The sequence below is a fragment of the Lichenostomus cassidix genome, chromosome 1Aa, assembly GCF_008360975.1.
Source record: "Lichenostomus cassidix isolate B80296 chromosome 1Aa, HeHo_3.0, whole genome shotgun sequence".
Lineage (NCBI taxonomy): Eukaryota > Metazoa > Chordata > Aves > Passeriformes > Meliphagidae > Lichenostomus > Lichenostomus cassidix.
Window position 1 is genome coordinate 37,953,197 of NC_139480.1, and position 25,914 is coordinate 37,979,110.

General features: G+C 35.6%; 1 protein-coding gene across 12 annotated transcripts in view; it reads right to left on the bottom strand.

Moving 5' to 3' along the window:
* PPP1R12A (protein phosphatase 1 regulatory subunit 12A) overlaps positions 1-25,914 on the bottom strand; it is a 110,588-nt gene that overhangs the window by 36,469 nt on the left and 48,205 nt on the right. For all 12 annotated transcript variants that reach the window (XM_085045670.1, XM_085045598.1, XM_085045634.1 and 9 more), the window contains exons 3-8: positions 14,092-14,210; positions 7,714-7,873; positions 5,817-5,961; positions 3,579-3,653; positions 3,053-3,141; positions 2,770-2,927 (exon numbers count right to left, since the gene is read on the bottom strand). In XM_085045670.1, coding sequence (XP_084901796.1) covers positions 2,770-2,927; positions 3,053-3,141; positions 3,579-3,653; positions 5,817-5,961; positions 7,714-7,873; positions 14,092-14,210 — 746 coding nt within the window. The remainder of the gene's footprint in view (positions 1-2,769; positions 2,928-3,052; positions 3,142-3,578; positions 3,654-5,816; positions 5,962-7,713; positions 7,874-14,091; positions 14,211-25,914) is intronic.

Consider the following 25,914-nt stretch of genomic DNA (forward strand, 5'->3'; position numbering starts at 1 on the left):
AAAGAAATAATTAACTGTACAGAGAACACTGTCAGGAATTCTGGTCACCAGAATGAGCTGAGGCAGCGACTTGCCTTCCAGAACACTGATTTTCAGTTTGCTTCATTCCCTCTTTGTCCCTTGTTTTTCTTACCTAATTTTCACTGTCTACCAGCCTACCTACCCTCTTCTGCTTTGTCCAAATTTCTTCCTCTGTCCATGGCTTATGAACCTTAACCCTTCTTACACAAACATACAGAAGATGTCATGATTGTGATAACAAAAACTGCTGTCACTGCCTCCACTAGAGGTTCATAATGTTACACAACACTTCTGTTTCACCTACCAAAACTGCACATTCTTTGGGATTGGATCTTGCCTCCTATCTGTGCAGTATGAAGCAACATGGGATTCAATCCCCACTGGTTTTGGCCCTACTATAAACACATCTTTACATCTACATGACCCATATAGCATAGGAGCAATTAATTTAGAAAGTATTCAGTGTTTTCACACAGTGCTCTCACAACTAACATTTAAATTCAACAAAGTACTAATCTACAATTACAAATAGCAAAATCAATGGTATTGCTGTTAGACACTGGTTTTAGTTATGACATAGTTGAATAGCTGTATTGAATGTTAGTTATACAGAAAACAAATACAAATATAAACAAACAGCTTATATGACCAATTGCACTTACTGGAAAGTTCTTTTTAAACACAAATGAAAAAACATCGTGGTAAAATTCTAGGTGATAAAAACCTGAACAAGATAATGTGGGCTGACAGTACAATTTGAGATGATTAACAGGCAGATCTAACAGAAATTTGTGAGCAAGTAATATGTCTTTAAAATATACAGAAAAAGTTACCAGGAATGAAAACATGGAAGGAGAAAAATGGATTTTTCACAACTGTATTCAAAAATTATTTCTAGAACAGCAAGAACATAGTTGTATGCATGACTGAACTAATATTGACTAATTAAAAAAACCATCCTGAAGTATGTCAAACAAAGAAGGTTACAAAACCTGAACTGCTGAAAATTTTATTTTTCATCTTGTTTCCCTGTCCTTTGCAATATGCTTCTTTCATAGTCATACTTCCTTTCTTGGTCTTACAGACAAAACTATTTATTTTTAAACTATATTCTCATGTAACCAGTGAAACAAAATACAAGTTTCAGGAAAATATTTTAAATATCGCAAGGGATTAGAAATCACAGTTTCCAGTACTTCAGAATATTTAACACTGTTAAAATATTTCAGCCAGAATGCTACTTATAATAATATGATTTTTCACTAGAAAAATCTTTCTCTACCTTAAGGTGAATTATGGTAAAAAAAGGGAAAGTACAATCTTGGAACTTAAGAGATGTAGCTCTACAGGGAAAAGCTTAAAGTCTATCTTGCCAAATAAAGTATGATAAAGCCTTGTTGATATTAAAACCCCCGAAGTTTACATAAATTAATTCTTGTGTCACAGTCAAATTTTCCTGGCACAAACTACTGGCAATGAAAAGAACACAGTTACCAGAGTCATAAAGTTTAGCAGACATTACAGTCAGCTCAGTGACAGAGAAATTACTACATGTTATATATTATAAGCAGTCTGAGTTTAGCAGAACTCAGTAAATAACGGATGCAAGAACACTAAAGTAAAAGATAAAAGAGTAATTACAAAGCTTGACAGACTTTTCTTTCAGCTTAATACTGAAATGCTGTATTATTTCAAAATACAAAAAAATAATTAAATCATAATAGAAAGTTTGGTTTCACAAGTTATTTTTACTTCTACATACACAAAATGCTTATGATAGATTGGATAGCTCCAAAACACCTTCTTAGTCTTACCTTTTCCAGTGAAAAGATTAGAAGGTATTAAAATGAAAATTGACAGCTCACCAGAAAGGGTTACTTATTTTTAAAAGTTTAAGTACAAAATATTAACAGGCTATTTCTAATGGCATCCGTGTCTATATCTTGTATAGCTGCATTGCAATTCTAATATTCTTTACTAGGATTGAACATACATCTTTGAACACTTATTGCCAGACATTTGTTTTCTGGTTTGAAAGAACAAGATACTACGCTGTTCTTGTATCAGTACTTGCTACTCAAGAGCAACTAATTGTTCAAGAAAAAACAACCACTAATGCCATTTCTCAAGACAGAAAGAGAGAGTAATGTGGATACAACTTTGGATACAATGCAAAACGTTTCAAAGACCATTTCCCTTGAACTGAAGTTATATATGAATTAACAGGTAACATTAAAATGACATCTTTAAAAGTTTATCTCAGTAGACACTGAAAATATATGCACTACTACATTATGAACATGGGAGCCTCATTAACTGGTAATTACTGCAGGACGACAAGAACAAATTAGAATGTTTGCACTTCTGCTGATCCAATCTCTACACCAGTTTCACAAGCAAATACTACTACTAAGTCTTCGTCTCTGTCTTTTAACATTTCAGTGTTTCTGACATGCTACTTCAAGCTTATATTACTCTATTTAATTAAAAGCATCAATTGTTAAGCAGCCAATCAATAAGCTGGTTAACAGCTTTAACCTAAGCAGCCACCAGTAAAGACATCCATTTGATACATCTGTTAGGATTTGACTTTAGACATATATAAACTTGCTTTAAAATGGCTGGAAACTTAGTGAAATACAGAAGAGTAAGTGAAATGTAACATACTTAACTCTGCATCATGTGATATTAAATAAGTACATTTATAAGGTAAATATTTAATTAAAGGAAATTCTCCAAATAACACACCTGTCTCTGCTTCAGATTCTGAGTCATCATCCTCTTCCTCTTCACTAGAACAACTGGATTCATCCTTCTTTCCTTCTTCTTCTTCATCTGCTTTCTCTTGTTCCAGAGACTCTATACTAGATGCATTCTTTTCTTGCTCCATAATCAGTGTCTCTTTACTGAGTTTGAAAAGAGAAGTATTTACTAAGTACTGAAAAATTTACTAAAGCCTGTTAAGCAGGACTTTGTGACAATTGTAAAGTCATCTTTTTTAAGAGTTTATAATTTTTCCTATTTTACTTACTTTTTGAATGTTTTCTGTGTCTGATTATTATCCATGTTGGCTGTGGACTCAATTAGGGGAGATTTCTTTTCACGTTTTTCACTATGAAGCTTCAAGACATAGAATGATGTAGGTTAATTGCTAGAATGGTTATCAGTGTGACAAAACTACAAATGGAGGCAAATCTCTAAACACTACATACACTAGAATGTGTACAAACTCTCAAAATATGAAAGCTCAAATCTCCAAAAATCTCAGAAATTGTTATTACAAGTAAGATGCTCATTGTTGATACTTCTGATCATAAAATGCCCACTGGACAAGGCAAGCAGTGGATCACCTTTTTTCTTCCAAGGCTTTTTGGTCACTATAGTTGACCAAGTAAGGGCATAAAAGACCTTTTGAGATGACTGTGGCATCACCTGAATTGAAGCTCTGAATTTAAAACTTTGGTTTAATCTATATGCTGGCCTGAGTCGGATACCATAATCATATGTATAATAAACTATAACAAATATATATCTATATTTCTATGCACAAGGCCTACCAGATTCTGCTTCTTTTGTAACTCTTCTAAATATCCTAGAATATCTTCATCTGCCACATCAAACGCTGTCTGACCCTGGAGAAGGGGAAGAAGTAAAACACCGTAATTGTACAACAGAATTTAAATGTAATGGACTACCATGTCTTCTCATTGTATGATGATGAAGGTTAAGGAGCACATTTAGAGAGAGGAATTGGAAAATATAAATCAAGCTCTATTGCAAACTGTTAGTCTGTCAGTATTTGAAAACAATTTTGCAATATTACTTTTTTGAGGGGCGGTAATTGAAACAAAAACATTTATAACTGATGAGTAAACATATTTTGAAGCAATAAAGACATGACAATAAAATTTTGCTGTCATTTGAAGGAAAAAAAAAACCAACCCAGTACAAATGAGAAGTAGATTGATGAATATAATTCTCACAGTATCAGTTCCAAACAACTGCTCACAATGGCAGTTGAAGGTATGGATCCTGAGCAATTCAGTATCCTGCCCATCTCAGACTATCACATACAGCTTGATTTTTTAAGTTTAAATTATTTAAGCAAGTTAGACTAAATTCAAGTAGTCATGCTTTCACATTTTACAGTAAACCTGTATTTTAAAATTTACATTCCATTTTATAAAAGACATGGCACAACCACTTGCTCTTATTTCTCCTTAGTGTATGATTTCCATGGGACATGTAGTTGAAGGCTGGAATCTAGGCAAAGTCCTAGATTCACTGGCATAAATGCAGGTCCATCAACATGTTGGGTGGATTTACTGAGATGTTAGGAGAGTACTTCTGTACAATAACTAGTAATAAAATCAGACCTGTCATTTAAAAGTGGCCACAGCAGCTTATAAAAATGATGAAAGGTGTTCCCATTTGTCTGTGCTTACTTCCATTTCTCAAACTGTTAACTAAAGGCAAACTTATTCCTAATAGCACTGTGAAGACTTTCTTCATTAGTTAGAAAGGTTAAACCTTTAAACCACTAATTTTCACATCCATAAAGCTTCTGATCATACAGCAGAAGCATGTGCACCTTTCCAACAGCATAAGCCAAAACAGCTTGAGGTCTTTTGCCATTTGAACTATTATCACAAGTTTATATTTGCATTATTACTACAGTTTTTAATGTGGCCTTCTATTTTTAAGTAGCTATTATGTGGTAACTAGACCTACTATGACCACAAAAAATCACTTTGCAAAAAACTGTTGTAGTTGGAAGGTTACATCTTAAACCCAAATCTGCAACAGCTGATACCTGAAGTCAAGTGCCTAACCATAATGGCTGAGTTCTCTGAGATGCTAAGCACATACAACTGAAACCAAATCCTTAGTTTTTAATCCTTGTGTCTCCAAAAGCAAAAACGCTTACTAGCTTACTTAAGAACAGACAAATCTTTCCTAGCTTGCATAGACAAGTCCAGACACAAAAAAAAACTAGCTCATATCTCTCCATGCCTCCTTTTTTTCTTATTCTTGTCCAGTGCATTCGACCATACTTTTATGAGAGTGCTCTCTAGTGTATTGCATCCACATTTTCATAACCCCAGTAAAAGGTCTAACACATAAATTGGAGAATCTATCTGTAAAACACACTGCAAAGACAAGAATGAGAGCTCAGCACTTGCAGTGCTGAATGAATGGTTTGGATCCTTTTGATGGCAATGTGACCCATGAATAAATTTGTGTCTATTTGGAGCAAGATCTTGCAAAGCCAGCAAGTTACACAGGCCATTGCATAAAAGTCAAAGAAACAGAGCTCAGGAAGAACTCAGGTTATGTCCAGGAGGTCCAGAGATGCCTGCAAGTTTCTTCCACCACACCCAAATCAGCATAATATAGCAACAACTCTATAGTATATCAACACAAGCTGATTTTATGAGTTAAAACACTACCCAAAAGCATCGTCATTTTCTTCAGAGATCATGAAATGCAATCCATCAAGTCACTAATTTTGTACCTCTGAGATGTCAACAAACTCTTTCTATTGTGAATTGTCATGTCAAAGATTGCATGGATCATTTAATATAGAACTAAGCATAGAGTCGGCCTAGAAACTAATTTAGACAATCAGAGAATTTAGTTCTGAACACAACCATGCTGTTTTGACAAAACATGCATTATATAAAGCTCCACGTACAGTAAACAGCAGTTTATCATCACTTTTCTTACCCTGGCTTCTAAAGTCACTTTAGAGACCAGAACTTTGTATCTTGACAAGGATTACATAAAAATCCTACCACTTTGTTGACAGCCTCCATATCACATAGGTTTTCCACTAAAATGCGACATGCTTCTTCTTTACCCCAGTGAGCAGCAGCATGAAGCGGTGTCCAGCCATCATAATCTTTAATATTTACATCGTAGTGAGCCTGTATTAAAAGCCTAAAGAAATCAAAAGAAATAGATCTTGACACTGGTGACAGGGATAAATAGATTTTCACAAAAATTGTAGAATTGTTCTATGATTATATTTTTCTCCCTTTTTCTCAAAGGTATTTTAGTTGGGCTATTGAGAATTGATTAATTTTACTTCTCACAGAAACATCTGCCTTTTCATTGTTCAGTAGGTATATATATTTTAAGGAAAATTCAACAAAAAGAGCCTTCTCCATTTTCTTCTCTATTCCTCTTCAAAGACCATTGTTTCTATACAGTTAGGTATTTTTCTTTGTACATACAGTAATAGACAAAAGCCCTTTTAAGGAAAAGAGTTGTAAAATGTAAAAAAATGTTAGATACAGTGTTCTTATTAGTAAAGTATTAAAACCTCCTTCCATTCTAATATTAGCTGCTTGAAACTTTCATCTCCTGTTATTAACTTTGCAAAAATCTACTGTTTACATGCTTCAACTGTTCTCTGAGATGGAGCAGAGGTCCTCAAAGTCAGGGCCTGCTGTTCTGCCTCCATTCAACACTCATATTCAGCATGGTTCTCAGGTGAGCATCAAAGTGACAAAGGACACTTAACCTAACAAACATTTTTATGTAAAGGGCTAAGAGCTCTCTGAACCACTGTCCATAACTGTTAAAAATCACATAACAACTATTCTTTTCAAAAAATTCTCAGTTTCTCAAGAGCCAATATACTTATATTAATATACTTGCAAAGCCTTGCAGTCTTGAATTCAATACACAGCATACATTTTTGATAATTTGAAGGAACCACAAGAATTGCCTGCACATATGTTTTGCCTCTCCTGGGAAAAGTATATGGACTGCACTTCAAAAAAGACAGTAACTGAGGGAGCTAAAAAGCAACCAAACAGTTACAGATACAACTCCCTTACAGAAACAGTTGCTACGCTAAAACAAAAATTACTCTTTTCCACCAGAACAATTTGTCTTCATCATGTTAAAGCTTCAGGGTTTTTTGAAACAGAACGCCCATTCAATAAACCGCTCTGCAGAACTTAAAGGCACCAATACTCAGTCAGGCTGTGTGCTCATTTTCACACGTTACAAGTATGTAAGTGCTCCTTTAGCACTGCTAAAGCCGTCAAATAAATTTACAATCACGTTAAAGCAATGCATTACTAATTATGCTTTACTACAATAAAAGTAGAGCTTTGATGAAAAAGAAGTTAAATTTGCTCCAATATGTACTGCTATGATATTAATGAAAAGTGGTGAATTAGGGGACACCAGAAGCCTAAACCTTTCCAGTGAAGATTTCAAGAGTAATGATTTTCAACATCATCATCAAAACACAAAATTAAATTATCTGGTTTTTAAATGTAAAAATTTTAGCCTGGATTACAAACTCTGCTTTATGTATGGAAATAAATACGGTGTCTTGAAAACATGCACCAACCAGGAAGCTAACTAGCATTATAAAATGGTCTTAAGCTTGCTTACATAGATGGGTTTAGAAACAAGGCAAGTTTTTTATCAACTTTCTTCTCTTAAGTATTCAGGCTCAACGTGTATATTGTATTCATATTTTGAATTATGTGAAATAGAAAGCTAACAACATCATGATTTATGAGTGCTTGAAAACAAAAAAATCAAGCTTTGAGAACAGATCTTTTTAGAGACTGGGATTTTCAAGATACACTCCCTAAAAGTTAGAAGTGCCCAATTCCAAGCAGCATTACATCAATACAATAAAACATGAAAAAGTTAAACCACACTTACTTTAAGACTTCTGTATAGCCCTTAGCAGCAGCTACATGAAGTGCTGTACCACCAGATTTTGCATGCCTGACATCATTTATATGGCCGCTGTTGAGCCACTGTCTTGCATCTCTTAGCATTATTCGCTCTTCTTCTTTCCGAGCCGATTCTATATCAACCCCTAATTCAGACAGGGAGGGCAAGAGGGGAAGAGAAGACATGAAATACTTTACTTCAAATACTTAAATTCTATTATGTAGCAAATCTTATGCCACATTTATTTGATAAAATAAAACCTAAACAATCTGAATAACGTTCAGAGTTAGATATGAATATCTTTTAGAAGATGAATTCCAAGGTTGTAGAAACACCCAATATTTTAAGACAGTTTGCATGCATAACGCATTTGTTAACAAAAGGAGGAGCTGGGGGGAAGAAGGATTATAAATAAACAATAACAAAAATAAATCTACAAAAACTCTTCAAACTCATTCTTTTAAGAATGTCTACCATCACAGCAATAACCACTGAAGAGACCTGTTAAAAAAAGAGAAAAATTCTATTTTAATTTTCTAAGCACCACAAAATAAGTCTGTGTTGATGTATCTGTACAAAGTAGGAACCAGCTGAAGTTGTTTTATTAACAAGTCTTTATGGGAAGAGAAACAATCTCGCTTCTCAACACTGATGACAAGATGGAGCTACCTATTTTATACTTTCTCAAGCATTTCTGGTTTGTCTCCTATCACTGTGAATCAGAAACCTTATACACAAATAGCCAACGTTTTGGATACTGCACTTCATAGCTCTACTAAGAAACCACCAGAAATACTGACAACTTTATTTACACTATGTCTCACAAAAAAAAAAAACCTACACTGATAAAAAGGGAGAAATACAATCTACCATCATAACAAGTATATACATCATGCTAAACCGATGGAAATAAATTCCAGACCCTGACTGAGCAATTCAAACATGTATTTGCGAGCATTTTTGTAATTACTACTACATGGAGCAAACTTAAGAACACAGCAGGAAAGAGGCTTTGAAAAGAACTTTGTATGACCATAATTCTATCTATGATGGCTGAATGGTGACAACTCGTAAGTAAAAGCAGTTTAGAAACTGAGATCATCAAGAGCACAAACTGTATCTGGGTTGACTTCTAACAGAAAATCAGTGGTCCAGCCTTCAGTGAGATGTTTTTATGTATATAATTTATCTAATCTTACACACTGGTATGCAGGGACTTGGGAGATATATACTGTAAAACCTTATGCTACGGACAATCAAAAGATAAAACTTCATCAAGAACCATAAAGTAATTGAAGCAGGTTAAACATTCAGTGTTCTGAGTTGACCACATTCCTAGATTCATTCAACTAATTGACCAGCAAAACCATTTTCATCTTCACAATTTAGGTAAAAATTAATAGAATTACATTTTATCAGAAACTGATGAAAAACCACTATCTGGAGGCTGAGTCTGCAAGATACAGGAAGACATAAAGGCTGTTGAAGGACTCAGCAGCGGAAAAAGCCAAAACACTTTCTAAGTATGACAAATAGGAAGAGTGAAGACCAGGAACTCTGAATCAATAACGCATCGTTAATCACATATTCTCATTCCTCAAGAAGCTCCTACATATTGATATGTGAATTACTGCAAACTGTAACTTCGTGGGCCTGAGCATCTGCTTGCCTTTCAGAATGACACAGCAGTGATCAGCAGATCCTGGGACCATACTCTAGAGTACAGTCATTTACATGTCAGTGTTACCTACAAAACACTGCTATGCAAATAGCTTATATTTCATCATCTCTTAGTCACATTTATGTCCATTCCCTTTTTGCATGCCCAAAGTCCAACTGTGAATCCTTATCAGCATGAGTAACCTCCTTCACCTGAAGAATTTGGAAGAATTCCTATCAGTGTAAAACTGTTCATGTATGTTGCTGGTTATTTTGAGGCACTTTTGTATAAAGGAAGAACAGAGAAAAAACTCATTCCAAACCCTGATCTTGTGAGCTTCTTATGGGTTACATATAAGCATACTTTCCATGCAAGCCTAATGACCCAGGTTATTATGTCAAAATAGCAATGCTTTTGCAGAAGAAGTAACTAATAATATAGATGTCCATCAAATATCACAAACTATAGCATTTCTGAAGTCCAAACAAGATATAATGGTTGCAGCGGGGTAATGGCTGTATCAACACATTATTTTACAAGAGAGTACATTTCTGGTCCTATTTCAACAGAAGTAGCAGAATCTTGCCAATCTAAATAAAACATTCCACATTAATAACTGGTGTGAAAACAGGAATTAAACTTTGTGTCATAAAAAAAAAAAAAGCTGGGCTCTGAGATAAACGATATAAAATTCCCATTATTAACTACAGAAAATGGAATGTAAACAGTCTTTATTATACCTTGTATGGGCCTTTCTCCTTCCTTTTGTTTTCCAGACTCTACTAAGATACCAGGAGAAAAGAAAATGCTCATCATCCGTTTCCAACCGTTTCTCCCTACGGCCCATAGATGGCAATGCGCTGCCTCCCAGCTCAGCCTCAGCCGCAGCACTCGCTCACACCACCAGTACGTTTAACCTCTCTGGCAGCCTAACAACTTAAATCATAAATAATTTATTGCTAAATGCTTCCACATTTTTTCTGATCAACAAGTGGTACTCAACAGCTCCAAACAGGTTTGAAAACAGTGTGTCGTTCAGTGAGCATTTAATGAAAATTCAGCATAAATTTAACTGCTGAATCATTGTTTCCGGACGACTCTGCCATATAAAGGCATGTTTTATAGATACTGCAGGGAAGATCAACCCACTTTTTACTTCGTGAAGTGAATGTTTATATACAAATGTAATAGTTCGCATTTTATCCACATAAACAAATCTGAGTTAAGCAATACATCTGGGAGAGTCTTGTTACATTACCTATAATTAAGAATGAGGAACATGTGTTTCTCCTTGGAAGAGGAGTGATCCCTCTGATAGTTACTGAATAAATAGCTACCACACTGTATCATGAACTCCTGATTCACCTCACATCACCTCTCCCCACTAACTCACCTCCTGAGAATGTTTCCTATAATTCAAAATAACTGCTTAAGCAGTTAAAAATAATTTTAAGAGGACATCTGATGATCAACAGCTAAAAAAATCGTTTCAACCCATTATACTTAACCCCACTCGAGCCCTGAGGAGAGACAGCATTTAAAACTGGCCAGGGCTGGCCAGGACTAAAGCCACATCTCTTTCAAGTCTGCTGGTTTTCACCAGTGCAAATGAAAACTTTACTGGGAAAAGACAACTTCCATGACTGTGTTGAAACACTGCAGAGTAGAACCATGACAGATCACACTGAGAAACTAAATATTTTTGATGAAGCTAAATTATTTTGAGGATTGCAGCAGCACCTATATATTTATACATGGGACTGACCAATGCTAAAGATATTAGTGATATGGAGAAACAACAAAATAAATCCTAGAAGAAGAGTTTTTGTACAATACACAAAATAGTGAAACCACATGGAATGCAAACAGAATACTTATTCAGCATTAGTTTGTAATAATTTCCATAAAACACCTGATTTTGCTATCTGTGAAGTGTTTATAACTGTGCCAAAAAACCTTTATACCTCACTTGAGCATTTAATTTACCATCTCACAAGTTACAAAACTAAGTTAGGTGTTAGGCTTAAAAAATATTTAAGCCAATAATTCCCCATTGAAGATTAGGGTAGAAAAATATTTTTTCAACTATCAGAGTGGTATGGCTTTAGTTACAGGATAGCAATTCCCTTAGTTCACAATTCCTGCACATTATATCAAGTCATGCTCTTTGCTTAGCAGGGCACAAGAGGACACATGAAAAGGCACCTGACCCTTACTGCAATTTAGAGGTGTCGCATGTGGGGATCAAAATGAATGAAGAAAAACAGACATTGGATAATACTAGCAAACGTCACTTCTTTAATGGCCAACACGCCTTACAATAGAACTTGTATAACAAGAAGATTATTTGGATCACTGACCATCTCCCCTCTAGTCAGATCAGACCTTGGAGCCTGAACACTAAAATAGGATGAGGAAACATTGCAAATCCTTCCTTTTATTAAGCCTGTAATGTCACACAGAACTGAACTGTACTGCATTCTACCGTTTGATTTTGTGAATTTAGTGTCTCCAGAGGCTCCCACACTTTGGCCTGAAATAAGACATGTCCTTAAAATACAGCTGGATACCTGCAAAAAATTTGGCTTAAGTACAAACTGATGATCAGTAGAACGCTGAGTTGCACAAATAAGGCTCTGTTTGGACTTTTCCTACAAAGACATAAGGCCTGCAAAAACAGTAAAAAGGAGATCTAACAAGTTATTCTCCTCAGCTTTCTAACAGAAACAAACATCAAATGTCATCACTTAAATCTGAAATCACAATGAACCTGATCTTTCTATGCAATCTTTTGCCACCAAACAACTCTGACTGCCAATATGTAGGAAGCCATATTTACAACATGAATACTACAACACAAAAATGAAACTACAATGAATGTAGGAATAAACATTAAGGGTTGTCAGACAAAAATGTTGGAAAATGCCTACTTAATTTTCACAGTGTATATTTTACCTACACAGAGATAGGATACTTTGTCACCCAGGTTTGTTTATTTTCAAAATAAATAGGCTGGTCTTCCATTAACCATAACACTGAGCCAGGGCTGATCATTCCACAGACCCCACTGTTAACTTGCATTACCAAAACTGTGGCACGGCATTATCTGATATGAAGGAGTGTATCATATGTAAGGAACATGAAATATCTGACAGCTGGAGAGCTAATTGTATTCAGCTACATGTATAGTCAAAGATGAAACTGTCACAATGCCTTACTGTTAATTGTTTCTCTTCACATGGAATTAAGTTCCTATTTCAGAGCTATTAACTTCTCTAGCCACAACATACACACAATTAGGCACTTTCTGAGTGATCCTGATAATGACTAAACAAGCCTTTTTAATGTAACATTAACACACTATTTTATGTAATATCTATATTCAAGCTAAGGATGCCATCAAAAGTGCATAATTAAAACCTTATTGCTGAGACAACTGTCATGTGATCTAGTAAGACATATACTACAAGTTCACATCCAGATTCATACCCTTTCTATTCCATTCTCATTCACAATCATTAAATACTTCCTTTGATTTTCTCTCTGCATGTAAAAGACCTTAGTTCTTACATCTTCAGACACAAATTTCGAAAGAGGGATAATGCATTCCTTCTTGTCTGCATCCATGAAACAAGCAAGGAAATCAACTGGCATAAAAAAGCAAAAGGCATCTTGGAAAGCAGATTCTCCAGAGCAAGTGAAATTTAGTATTTTAAAATACCCTAAATTATTCCTTTAGAAGCTAAAAGCTACAGTATGGGAACATGTACCTTCTTCTCAGATTTATAAAGACAGTACTGTAGACAGTTTATGCTAAGTTTTGACTGTGAAAAATATGTAAACCTCACTGAAATTTGTGGCATTTAGTTTAGGTTGGTAAAGCTAATTTCACAATTGGGCTGTTCAAAATCAGTTAATTAGACTTCCAAAAGAATAAAAATTAGTGTGTAATGTTGCATATCTGCATTGTAAAAATGTCTGTAAAATCCCATATAACAAATAATTTCTTTTTTAAAAAAAAGCAATAATATATAAAAGATTTTGGAGGAGGTCATTCCCCAAATAATTCCACTTTTACAAAGAGCTACTGCAGTCAATTAGTATCACACATCAGTAAAGCCAAACATTTCAAGAACAACCTCAAAAAATCTAGGCTGAGGCACATTCCAGAAACAAATCTTGAGCAAAGACTGACAGTACTGTTAGAAAAAAGAACAACTAATTAAAATAGAGAAATGGTAGTACAGACAAAAAAACGTACACAACTGTCTAATCTGATGTTCATTGTGTGTGAACTAAAAAACTGATAGACTTTAAAAAGTGAAAACTGCTAATCAAATTTCTGTTAACACTACCAATTAATTGAATCAAAGCCTTTGCAAATCCACTGCCTACTTCTGTGTATCAGTAGGTATCTCTTATTTTCCTGCAGATCATGTCTTCCAGTTTCTCTTAACCATTTGCTTTGGGCATTAAATGGGTTTAAGCACATAAATTAAAACCGGGCAAAGCCTGAAACAATTACTAGTTTACTGTTAGATTATGTTAATCTGTCTAAAGATATAGAAACTTAAGCACTGTACATTCTATATTGACAACTCTCTAGAAAATAGAGTGACTTTAAAAGTCCCAATTTACCCTAAATTTTCAAAAATACATTTAGTGTCCAATAAACACAACCACCCCTCTGTATTCAAATTTACCTTGTCTATTTACTTCATTCTGAAGCAGCTCTTCCATTGCCTCTTCTTCAGCAATATCTAATGGTGTGTCTCCTTCACTATTTACAGCTCCTACATGTGCTCCTTGACTAATTAAATACCTGCCAATAGACAAAGAAAAAAACACCATAAATAACATAGCAAAACTGATTAAAAAAAAAAAAAGAATAGCAGCCACTAGGATATCATATGCACACGTACAACTAATAGGAACATTTATATTTATATTTATATTGGGTGTAAATAAAAACCCTTGTGACTGTCTGCAACCTCTGAATACTTGTATGTCTTTGCATCCTAATATCCATTAATACAAATAGCCTTCTGGTGTTCAGTTTGCCACAAAGAGTCCTAACATGTTTAATACATACCTGAAAGAACAAAATGGCTAGATAATGAACACAAGTGATGAAAAGGTAAATAGGGATGGAACCACCAATTCCTATGACCTCCTCTTAGAAAGCCACTTTTTCTAGAACTCACAAATTCAGCGCCATGTAGTGTTTCTACACTTTGCCAGAATGATGACTCCTGCTCTCTTAGGCAGCTTCTTGAAGTTAATAAGCACAAAATCACCTCTCCTTCTAAGTATTCGTAAGGTCAGCTCTTGATGGGGAAGGAGGCAAGGGGGAGAAAGAAAACAGTACTTTATATTTTAACCCTCTGTGTTTTCTTATTTAATATTACTGTCTCAGGAGCCAAGAATCCAAAATTCTAAATTTCCCATTACATCAAAGGATCAATTCCAACAACAGGACACAAAAGTACTACACCATTTAATTGTATTAAACCATAAGCCTATGAAGTTATTGACAAGGTACAGTTAATGAACAATTACAATTTATCAATACAGCTCAGTCTTGCACCTTCTGACCATAATATTTCCACTAATCTAAAAAATTCAACAGTTTGAACCATGACAGGAGTCAACACAAGCAAAAAAAAAATTGCAAACATACTCCTGCCTTGCAGAGCTTAACTCATATTTTCCATATATTTGAGAAAAAAATTTCAGGATATACTGAAGAATCAGTCATCCATTTGGTAGCAGGCGTACAAAATAAAAAGTGCTGTCTTACCTTCACTATTGCAAAATGCCAAATTATGCAGGAGACAATCACGAAATTAATCCAACACTAATACAAATGCTTTGAAGTACTTTATTGCTGCTTAACCTCTGCTCATTAATTATGACCCTAGATATCTGGAATCTGTTATCTTTAATCAAAAACTCAGAATCAAATAGTTTCACATCTCTATTTTTTAAAGTATTATTTAAATAGTACTTGTTACTAAATCTCTGTAATTATGTCAAGAAGTGGTAAGAACAAGTAGATGACAAAAAGAAAACTAATTCCCAGAAACTTAAACCATCATCTCAGCTGCCACCAACAACTCTGAAGCTCATATACCATGTTCGTTTTATCCTGTTCTCCTTGAAAGAGTGCTGTGGTGTAACACTGACCTCTCTCCAGTTAGAAGATTTAACTTCGGCAGGAATGAAAAATTAATACAGAGTAACAATGTTTTTCAACAATATCAATTGTATTAACAGTGAAACAACCCCCAGGCCACAGATCAGGTAATTGCTATGCAAGTGTCTGCTAAACAGACAAAAACAGCATTGGGGAAACCAACTTTTTTACATAGTCAAAATTAAGTCAAGCACTTACAAAAAATATCTTTATTACAAAATCAGAGTGAATATTCATGTTCTTTCAATATTTACAGTCTAATATAGACAGGGGGAAAATTTTTAAATGTATTTACATATAATACTTCTGGCAGAAAATGAAACTACTTTTATAAGGAAAATACATGTCTCATTGAAGCAGCTGTATTTGGTCAACTGGGTAAATAATTTATAGACATGATAAAAGAAGGAACGCATAAAAGCGTAGGGAACAAATAGAAGGCGACCACAGCATTAAAAAAAGTTATTATTTCTATACAGGGACAACTTCATGATCAATTGATCCTTTAAAGCAAACTTCAAAAATGAAGCTGCTTACAGATCAAAATCATATCAGCAATGCTAGGGTGTTAGTAGGGTTGGAGAAGTAGAGTTATCTGATTTTCATTTTGTAGGTGCTTACAGGGCTTTGGTTTTTCTGGGTCAGCAAAGGAAGGATAGGTGAACTTGCTTCAAGTTCAGAGGATTTAAAGGGATGGAAGAAACAGAACAAAGATGAAGGGCAGCACAGTCCTTGGCAAAGAAGTGAGAATACTCCTTCCCCAGCCTTCCTTCAGCCACTCCAACTAGGCCTCCCTTCTGCTATTCCTCTCAAAAAAATTAACAGTGATCCCCTCAGGTAAATTAAGTGAAAGAACATTCACTATAAACCAAGTAACTGAAAATCCAACTATTTAAGGACACCTTTTAAACCTGGTAACCAAATCTACATTTTTTTATTTTCCAAGTCATTCAGATTACCCTGTCCTGTAAAAGCATATGCATTTGTTTATTTACAGTACAGCTAGTTTCAGCAAAGGAATGACAAGGTTCAGATGGTACATGAAGTCAGCCTGGTACCTACAGGTGCTACCAATGGAAAGGAGACCCATCATTTCCCATGCATAGACAACTTGATTCTGCACCATATACAAAAAGGGTATATTTTGCAACATGTGCAAAAAGGGAACAGATTTGGTAAGCAAGACCAAGTGAATGGTGCCCTGAGTTTGTAGGGCATAACTGAGCAGAAAACAGTATCTTCTTTTAGGAGTCATTGCTGTATATTCCTCAATAGCTACTGAAAACTGAAACTAACGATTTTGGAAAAAAAATATTTTCTAGAATTATTATGAAACCCAGATACTCTCCTATCCTTTTATGTAAAATACATTTCAATAACATGGAAGCAGGGTTGGAATCTCAGTATATCTGAGACAATAAATAACAATCCTCTGAGATTACTACACAAAAGCCAAACAGTCCACACCAAAGCCAATCCCAGAAACTGGAAATAAAAAAATTTTCGCTAGCAACATGGTCTACATTCTGAATTAAAAAAAAAAAATCGCACACCAACAAAAAACCCTTACAACTTAATTTTGTGTATGTGTACATCTGTTAACCAAACATATATAGACACAGAGTAAAGAGAGAGAAACACCTCTCTCCGAAGAAACTTTATATACAAAATAGAGTAATATCTGTGAATTTAGAACTTAAGAAGCATCTGGAAGATGCTCAGACTTGGATGACATATAGCAGATAGCATTTTCATATTATTTATCTCAGCACCAGAAAGGGGGGCATTTGTTTACATTTGAACCTTGGCCCAGTTCACAGTCTCTGGAAAGAAGTTTGCAAAGTCATTACAGATACAATTAACTTGAAATACTGGCTGAACCTGAAGGTCACCAGAAGGGTAGCAAGCACAGGGAAGGGCAGAAAAGTGGCCACTGAATTCAGTTCATTACAAACTCCTTACTGAGCTCATGGGAGACTCACTAGTGAAAGTAAGTGGTCCCCTTCAGATTGCTCAGAAGAGTGGACAGCAGTTCTTGACTCCTAAAATGTGACAAGAGGGACCTGCCTAAAAAAATGTTGCATAAACATTTAAAATAAACATGCCCAGTGTGGCTTTCCTGAGAGACATAGCCTAATTGCTAGTGGGGGCACCAACCAACAGCACAACTGGTCTGCCAAGAACTTTTAACTAATTAGCTAACATTTAAGATTTCAGCTAAACCCAGCTGGTTTAAAAAATCCATAGATGGTGGAATTCAAATTAATTCCATGAGCATCTTAATTGAATGATAACAGGGCAGCAGAGACAGAAAAAGTGTCACTGTGTTCATGCAGCTGTGCAAAACCTCATTTCAAGAAACAAAAAATGAAAAAATATTGCCCCACAGTCCACAGGATGTAAAAAAAAATTAAAAACTCTAACATCTTTGGAATATGTATTTCAATTGCCTTTTTTAAAAAAAAAAACGCCTTTCAGAATTATTTCACTGTTTATTTTTTTAAAAATACAAAATATCTACGCACTTTTAAAAGTACATCCTAGCAAATCTTTCAAATTACGCACAAAAATACATCTATAATAAATCTCGCCAAACAATTAGACCTTCAAGAGACATTTAACAAATAAAAATAATAAAATTTTAACATTGTTATTTCCAACTTTTTCTAAAATTGAAGTACACTAAAACTGTAAAGCCTAATCCTTTTCAGACCTTCTATTGCTTTAAATGTCCGGAAATATTTCTTCAAATATTTTCTAACTGTAGAATAGTTTCACTTCCAATCTGAATTCCTAACAACGTTGTTAACTCAGACAGAGGTAGAAATGCTACCTCAAGCTTACTTGTTGTTTCCAAATGTAGTTTTGTTTGGGTCTGGTTTTATTGGTTTGAGGAGTTTTGGTTTTTAACTTGCAGCAAAAATAACACTTAAAGGCCAGGTAAGCAAACGTATACCTACCTGTATGGACAACATATATAGAGACATAATTATAGCTTCTATGTGATTCTTGAATGATAAGATGCACTTCTCAAAATAAGATATTGAAGAAAGGCCTGGTCTTTCTATTTTTCTTGAATGATTTGAATAATACAAACCTAAAGCAAATCTGGTAGCATTAGAGTAACATTATGCTAAATTCCATTGTGGTATACAGCATAAATATGCCCTGTGTCAGTGATCAAGTGTTATGGAAAACATACGGTTGGCTGAATAGGTAAGAATAGCCAGCCACCCCTCCTGCATCCTCACTGTTACACTCACTTTTAAATATGTAATTCAAAACCCATACAAATGTAATGACAAAAAACCACAACCTCAGAGTTTGGGAAACCTGTGTTTTAATCCCTATAAGCATTTGGTGGAGGGTGTTAAAATGGGTGCACAGCAGGGCAGGTCTCGCGAGGCACAGAGGAGCCCTGCCTGCCTTGACAGGGGCTCCTCACACAGCACCTGCTCTGCACCGTGGGGATCTCCTCATCCCCTTGAGAGAAAACCAAAAACTTTCCTCACCTCCTTTCTCCACAGCTGAGCTACTACAGCAGTTCTCTCTTCTGAACCTATGATTTACAAAAGAAAATGAAGGTTCCAGTTTCAGTATTGGAACCAGAACTGTAGAAATTCAAGTGGGCCTAGAATCCTTTCTCCTACATGATTTTAAGACCTAAGGAGAACAAATCAAATTACTTGAAAAACAATAAAGTCAAACTCACAGGGATGTCTTATTCGGGCACTCTGCAAAATGCCATCCCACACTGTCAGTCACTGCTGTGCCTCAACCTTCTTCCTCTGAACATTTAGAACTCAATAGAGACTAGCACAAGAAAAACAGGCTTCTGTGATGGCATTTAAATTAAAATCAAATCGTTACAAAACTCAGGCACTTTTAAGGTTATGCTGCTTTGCAAAATCCAGAAACTCTTCACTCACATCTTGCTCTCCTGAAAATAGAATGCTGCAGCACTTTCTAAAAAGGAATGCTCCCCCTATGAACAGTATTATCCGCTAGAAGCTACGTAAAACACCAAGTTAAATCAGACCAACTAGGGCTATTTGGCATAACTAGACAATTATTTATCCTGAAATACAGAAGTGATGATTTTAAGACAGTCAATATCAACAAGAGACCTGAGGTAAATTTATGATTTCCTCCTGCAGAACACAAACTCCAAGAGTTTCTGATAGCTAGAGATGTTTAAAAAAAAAAAAAAAAGAATAACAAAAACCAGTAAAGAAACAAATGGCCAGAAGATTTTATGGAAATGGAAGGAGACATTTATTTTGAATTTTCATCAGTATAATCCAGACTTCAGCATATATCTTTTTTTCTAAATAATTAATGAGTTTGCAAAGACTTTTTTATCTCCTTCAATACGCAACAGCTCTTCCAGCTATTGCATTAAATCCAGTTTCTGATTCTCCCTCATGAAGCTCTTACGAAAGGCATCTTGGACTGACAGACATCTTTGCTTCAAACTGTCAAATACGCCCAAAGCTACCAAACTTATTTAAAAAAATCCTATGTAAACAGCACTATCAATTATAAATACTATACCTACATAAACAACCTATTTATGATTATAAAGCAAACATTCCATAACATACCAACACAGCACTGAAGTTTGCACAAAGCTGGCTGTTCCCAGCCTCCATTGCAACTTGTATGCCCAAGGAAGCACACTAAGTAGAATCCCATCTGTCTTCCTTCTCCGTATGCAGGAGCATAAAAGAAACAGTGCAGATAACAGTATCTGGTTAGTCTTAGTCCTCTTGTGTTCTAAGGAACGTCTGAAAGAAGCCAGCTCTAGAAATATTTGTACGTAGGTGGCCAGCTAAACTTAATGGTGCAAAGATGGAATGGGAAAACTTTATGCTTGCAGCATCTGAAAAGCAACTACGCCTTCAGTTTTGCCATATCCACATAGAGGGAAAGACATTTGAGAGGTGGCAGAGACACGTTCAGGTGAAAATAAACAGTGAGTGAAGAAAGTGGAAAATACAAAGAAAGTCATATAGGGAAACATATGGCCTATTAAAAAAAACAAACAAAAAAAAACAAAACCAAAAGAACTAAAAAACCCCAAGAGAACAAAAAAACACCAAACCAAAAAACCAACAAACCACAAAAAACCCAAACAAACTAGCACCCAAGAAAAAAATAGAAGGGGAGCCTGGCATTGCCAGGATGAATACAGAACAAACATTTCAGCAGGAATGAAATTATGCAAAGCAAGAAGTATTTTTCAAATGCATATCAAATGTTATTTTCATGATGCACTTGATGAATGAGCGTTCTCCCCTTCATTTTGAAGTTTGCAGCATTATTGTGCAAAAATAAAGGCTGAGTATGAAAAATGTCTCATTGCTGCTGCAGAGGACATACTGTAACTCCAGCTGACAACACTATGCTTGGAATGCTTTCCTGTGCCAAGTCTCCAAGCATTTGTGGTGATTTACAGAACTGTCATCAAGGTGAACACTTGGGATTGAGTTACACTGGTTGAGAACAAGAGGTAACAGCAGCATGGAGGCAGAGGAGGAGGAGGAAGAAGGAAGACTGCTGCTGCCTGCTTTCCTCAGCTAAGGAGAGGTGATCCCACAAGCAGATAATCATCCCTCCTGCCTTATGCCAAAAGTAGCATTGCTATATTTGGGTATGGTAGCATCAGAAATAATGATTTTTCCTGTTGATTTCTATTTCAGCAGAAGTTAAGAGTATGGACTTAACAGGCTTGTTTTTCTCTAACTGCCACATGCTCGCATTTACATCAGAAAAATTTAAACCAAGATCAACTCTTTTCCTGTGTTAAACAGATCCTAGCATATACTATTACATCACAGAACTTATCTCGTTTGTAATTATATTATGTAATAATATAGTAAGCAGACCTCTCTGTAAAGCAACATTGCCATCACAGTGCAGCTTCTAGGATCACTCAGTAGTACTGAACTTGTTCAGTCCACTTTGAATTTCCTTGAAATCACTTTTTTTCCAAAAGAAAGTCCTACACTTTATTCAAATTTGATAGGCAGTACCTTGTCTGTAATAAAGACGTTTCAAATAATTACTTTTTTACCCGTTTTTCCTGTCATATCTGCTGTTCAGAGGAAAACCCCACGTTTCTGTGTCTTAGTATGTGAACTATATCCAAATAACTCACTTTCATCAATGCACATCAGCCCTATGTGTCTAGAGATACCATGGCTCCATCTACATGCATTTAAGAAGAACTCAAGCATCTTTTATCCTGCCTCAGTTAGGGATAAGACTAGGAAAACACATGCAGATTAGGATCATTTGCACCAAACTGATGCAGTTTAGGATAGCCACTAAAAGACACGGCTTTAAGAAAGGATAAGTAGGTCATAAATTGCTTTAGCATCATTAGAAAGTCTACTGTATGTGTCAAAATAGGGTCAAACACAACAGAGAAAAACACTCAAGTAAAAGCTGAAAGAAAATAGAAACTGAGATGCACAGAAGTGAGAATCTATACCACAACCTTGTTTTGTCCTAGAAAACAGTCCTCTAAACCAACTTCGCTGCAAATCAAATTATTTTTATATCAGATAACTGAATAAATACTATATTCAGTGGTCAACAGTACCAGTAATTCCACCGATTCCACAGTCTAAGAAGAATCTACCACCACCTCTCTATCACACAGAAATTTTGAATTGGTTGATGAGGCCTTCACAAGTGACAGTACGCCATACCCATCAAGCATTTGTGCAATTCAGAACTTGGTTGCTCATGTATTTATCTGGAGCTCTTCTCCCTTGTTCTAGTCCCACCTAGAAAATAGGAACTTATTGGTGGCAATGGGCAGTTACAAGCCCTCAACCAGGAAGGATCTGAGTGTTGCTTCTTCTGAGTCTATCCAAGCTCCTGGGTTTTCATATCTATTACTCTTCTATACATGTTCCCTTCCATATGTATCACATTCAACCTTCAGAACTGAGATGTAAGGCATCTACTCTAAATTGTTCTCAGAATACCAATAAAATTATTGTTTTGTGAGAAACAAGTAAGATTTCTCCTACTTTACTTCTCAAAACAGGATGGTTTTTTAGGTATCGGCTCCACTTTCGAATTCTTTTTCAGCCAAAAATTAAGAGTGCTCTGAGCATTATAATGGGCATCAGTCCCTTGACTTTTCATTAGATTGACAGAACTGCTAAATCATCTTAAAATAAAAAAAGTTATTTTCCATTAAACTGTGTTCCTGAGGAAGATAACTCTGAACTTAATTTTTAGTACATTTACCCTTAGAAGAACAGGAATACTTACTGTATTAATAATAAATAAATACTAATAGTAATTAGCATCCATTTATTAGTTTTACTATTTTATTAGTAAGTTTAATTAATTTATGTTTTATTAATTTCATTAATTTATCAATGAGTATTTATTAATTTTATTGATTTATTAATAAATAAATACTACTAATAATTAGTATCTATTTATAACTGTATATTATATTTAATAACTTTATTAATAATAAATAAATACTAATACACTAACTAAAAATATTTAGGGTCACAAGTAGAAATGCAGAGAGTAATCCAATCTGAAAGAATGCAGCTATGGAGCACACACTTCCTACATTCTAGAGTAACCAGTTCTCCTCGACTCCCTAAGCTGAGCAAGCAGGTATGAAAATTGGTTAAGTCCTATAGTTTCCTCTAACCCATCAACCATATTTTACTGTGTATTTCTGTCAGCTGGGTTTTAGCCACACATCAGATCACAGCTACACAGCAGAAAAGATTAAACTCTACCACATAATAACATGATTTTAAAAAGGGAACGTCACCATAAACCTTAACAACTTAATTAGTATTTAATTTTTCTTAGGACATACATATGTGCAGCAAAAACAAGATGGAAATAGGACACTGCCACAGTACATCTTCATAAAAGAAAATGTCAACTGATACTACCTCACTGATCTTCTCCCAGTCTGTCCATTATTTTACCTAACAGAATTTAGCTTTATGCTTGCAGATAACTAATACAAGTTTGGGGAAGGAGGAACTTTTATGTTGCACAGAGCATCACACTTTTGAGTAGGGGGACAGGACACTAGGCGACACGTGTTTTTTCCCCTATCTGTTCTTCAAGAAAGGAGGCAGCAAATGGAAATTAACTGAAATAATCTTCCAAAGCCTGCAATAACCTTTTCGTGGCTCTCAAAGCAAACACTGCATCTTTACTAGTATCAACTTGTAAGAGTCAGTCATTCTTCTAGAAGAGCTGTTTTTCTTTGGCTGGGAATATATCTTCTTCCCCTGTTTTTATTTTGTCACGTGGCTTGTTTTATCCTTCTGAAGTCTTCATTTTCTTGAGTGGGTTGTATTAAGTTTCATCTTTGCTTGCTTTTCGTTTTAATTCTACTCTTCCAGTTAACATTTCCTGGTATCACTTAAATAAACATTTTGGATCCTAACAAAAACATCCATTCACCTTGCAGCATCTCTATCAGACCAAACCCCATACCAGTTTGCATAATCAGTTTGGATGTGGTTTACCTCAGACCACACTTTACCTTGTCATTCAAAAATCCAAATTTCTGATTATTCTCCAAAGATCCATTTCTGAATGTATTATTAATAATATCACTTCATACTCACTTAGTTAAAACCATAACTGGGAACCAAGCTGAAGGAGATAGAAGTGATCCCTGACATTTTTAATAGCTTGCTTTGCCTAAGTACTGTTTTGCTCTTTAGGATTAAAATGGGTTACAGCAGAAGAGTTTGGATTAAAAATCCTCCAGTAAGTAACAGCTTCAGATGATCAAGTTATTAAAACTTTGAGGAAAAATGGACTAAAAACAATTGCTATGAAACATACTTTCTGGCACTAACACCCTGAGATACCATGAAAGAACACTCAACAGTACTAAGTGGTTCAGGCTCATGAGGTAGGAGATGAAGCATGGGACTCCACCACTAAACAGGCAGCTCTACTCAGCCAGGCTTCTGATCAGAAGTACCAGGTATGTCTGAAAAGCAGCTTAGACTTTTTTTTTTACCTGCATCTATGCCATGTGCTGCTGGCAAGCCAGGTCAGCTCAGTGATCCAAAAGAGAATAAACCCTCCAAACCCCCTGTAGGCTATTCTTACGCTAATAGTTCCCATACTGTTGTGTGATCATTAGATAATGCAAGAGAGAAGGTGGAGGAGGGAAAACCAAGGGCGGAAGTGCCTATCTCTCCATTTCTGCAATAGTCTCAAGTAAGATCACTTTAATCATGTTGTCAAACTCCACTAAATTCTCTTGACTAGCTGTTGCCAGATGAGCACTGGTCCTGTCTGTGCACTACAGACAGGAATCACTACCAGCTGGCACCTGCAGCAGTGTCCCCAAGGCAATTAGAGCTGCACGAAAACCACCTATCACTGAACATCTAGGTATCCAACTATAGGTTTGCAGGAATGTCTCAGAGTCCTCTGTCTATCAGACATGGATCACTCATTTAGTCTTAATGGACTGTTACTAAAATAAGGAGATCCTGGGACAATGGTTTGCCAAGGCTTCAGCAAACGAGTTTGGCTGGGTTCACTTTCAGGTGTCTGAGTCTGAAAGAACAGATGGGCATCAGCAGCAAGCCTGTGGTTACACACAAGCCTTTCAAAGTCTGTTTAAAATACTAGGGGAGGGAGGGGATATACAACACAGGAAACTTTGGGCAAAAAGGAAAGGGGCTGAGCCGCGTTTAACAGCAGCCGAGTTGGTCAAGCTGCTATTCTCTTCCTAAATAAACTGCGTGAGCAGACTCTGACCTTGAGGTGTTTTTCGCTTTCTGACTGTGATCATATGCTTCAGCTTTTAAAAGCTCTTAAATAAAGAAGGGGTATTTTGAAACCATGCTAAGTCTTAGGGTTTGTATGGGTAACTACATGTATCAAACATGCCTCTCAAACATAAGAGCTACCATACAGACTCAGTCCAAGCATCCAGTTAACTTCTAGCCCATCACCAGACATAAGATCTTCAAGAAGAATAAAAATAGAGCAAATATATGCTACTTTTCATATAACACATTTACAACTACTTTCATGGACTTTCTCAATCAGATCCCATTTTTACGTATGAATTCCACATTTTTCTTTTTTTAATGTATCCAACCTCCATAAATTTCTCATCCCTTGAACCCATGAGGAATTTTAGTATCTACAGCAAAATTTGTCAAACTGTTGTAATATCTACTACATGAAGGTATGAAAATGCTATTCTTCCCTCAGCAGACACCTCTCTCCTCCTTTGGTTTTCCGGATTTTTTTTTTTTTTTGCAACAAAGTGTAACTATCACTGACTTCTATG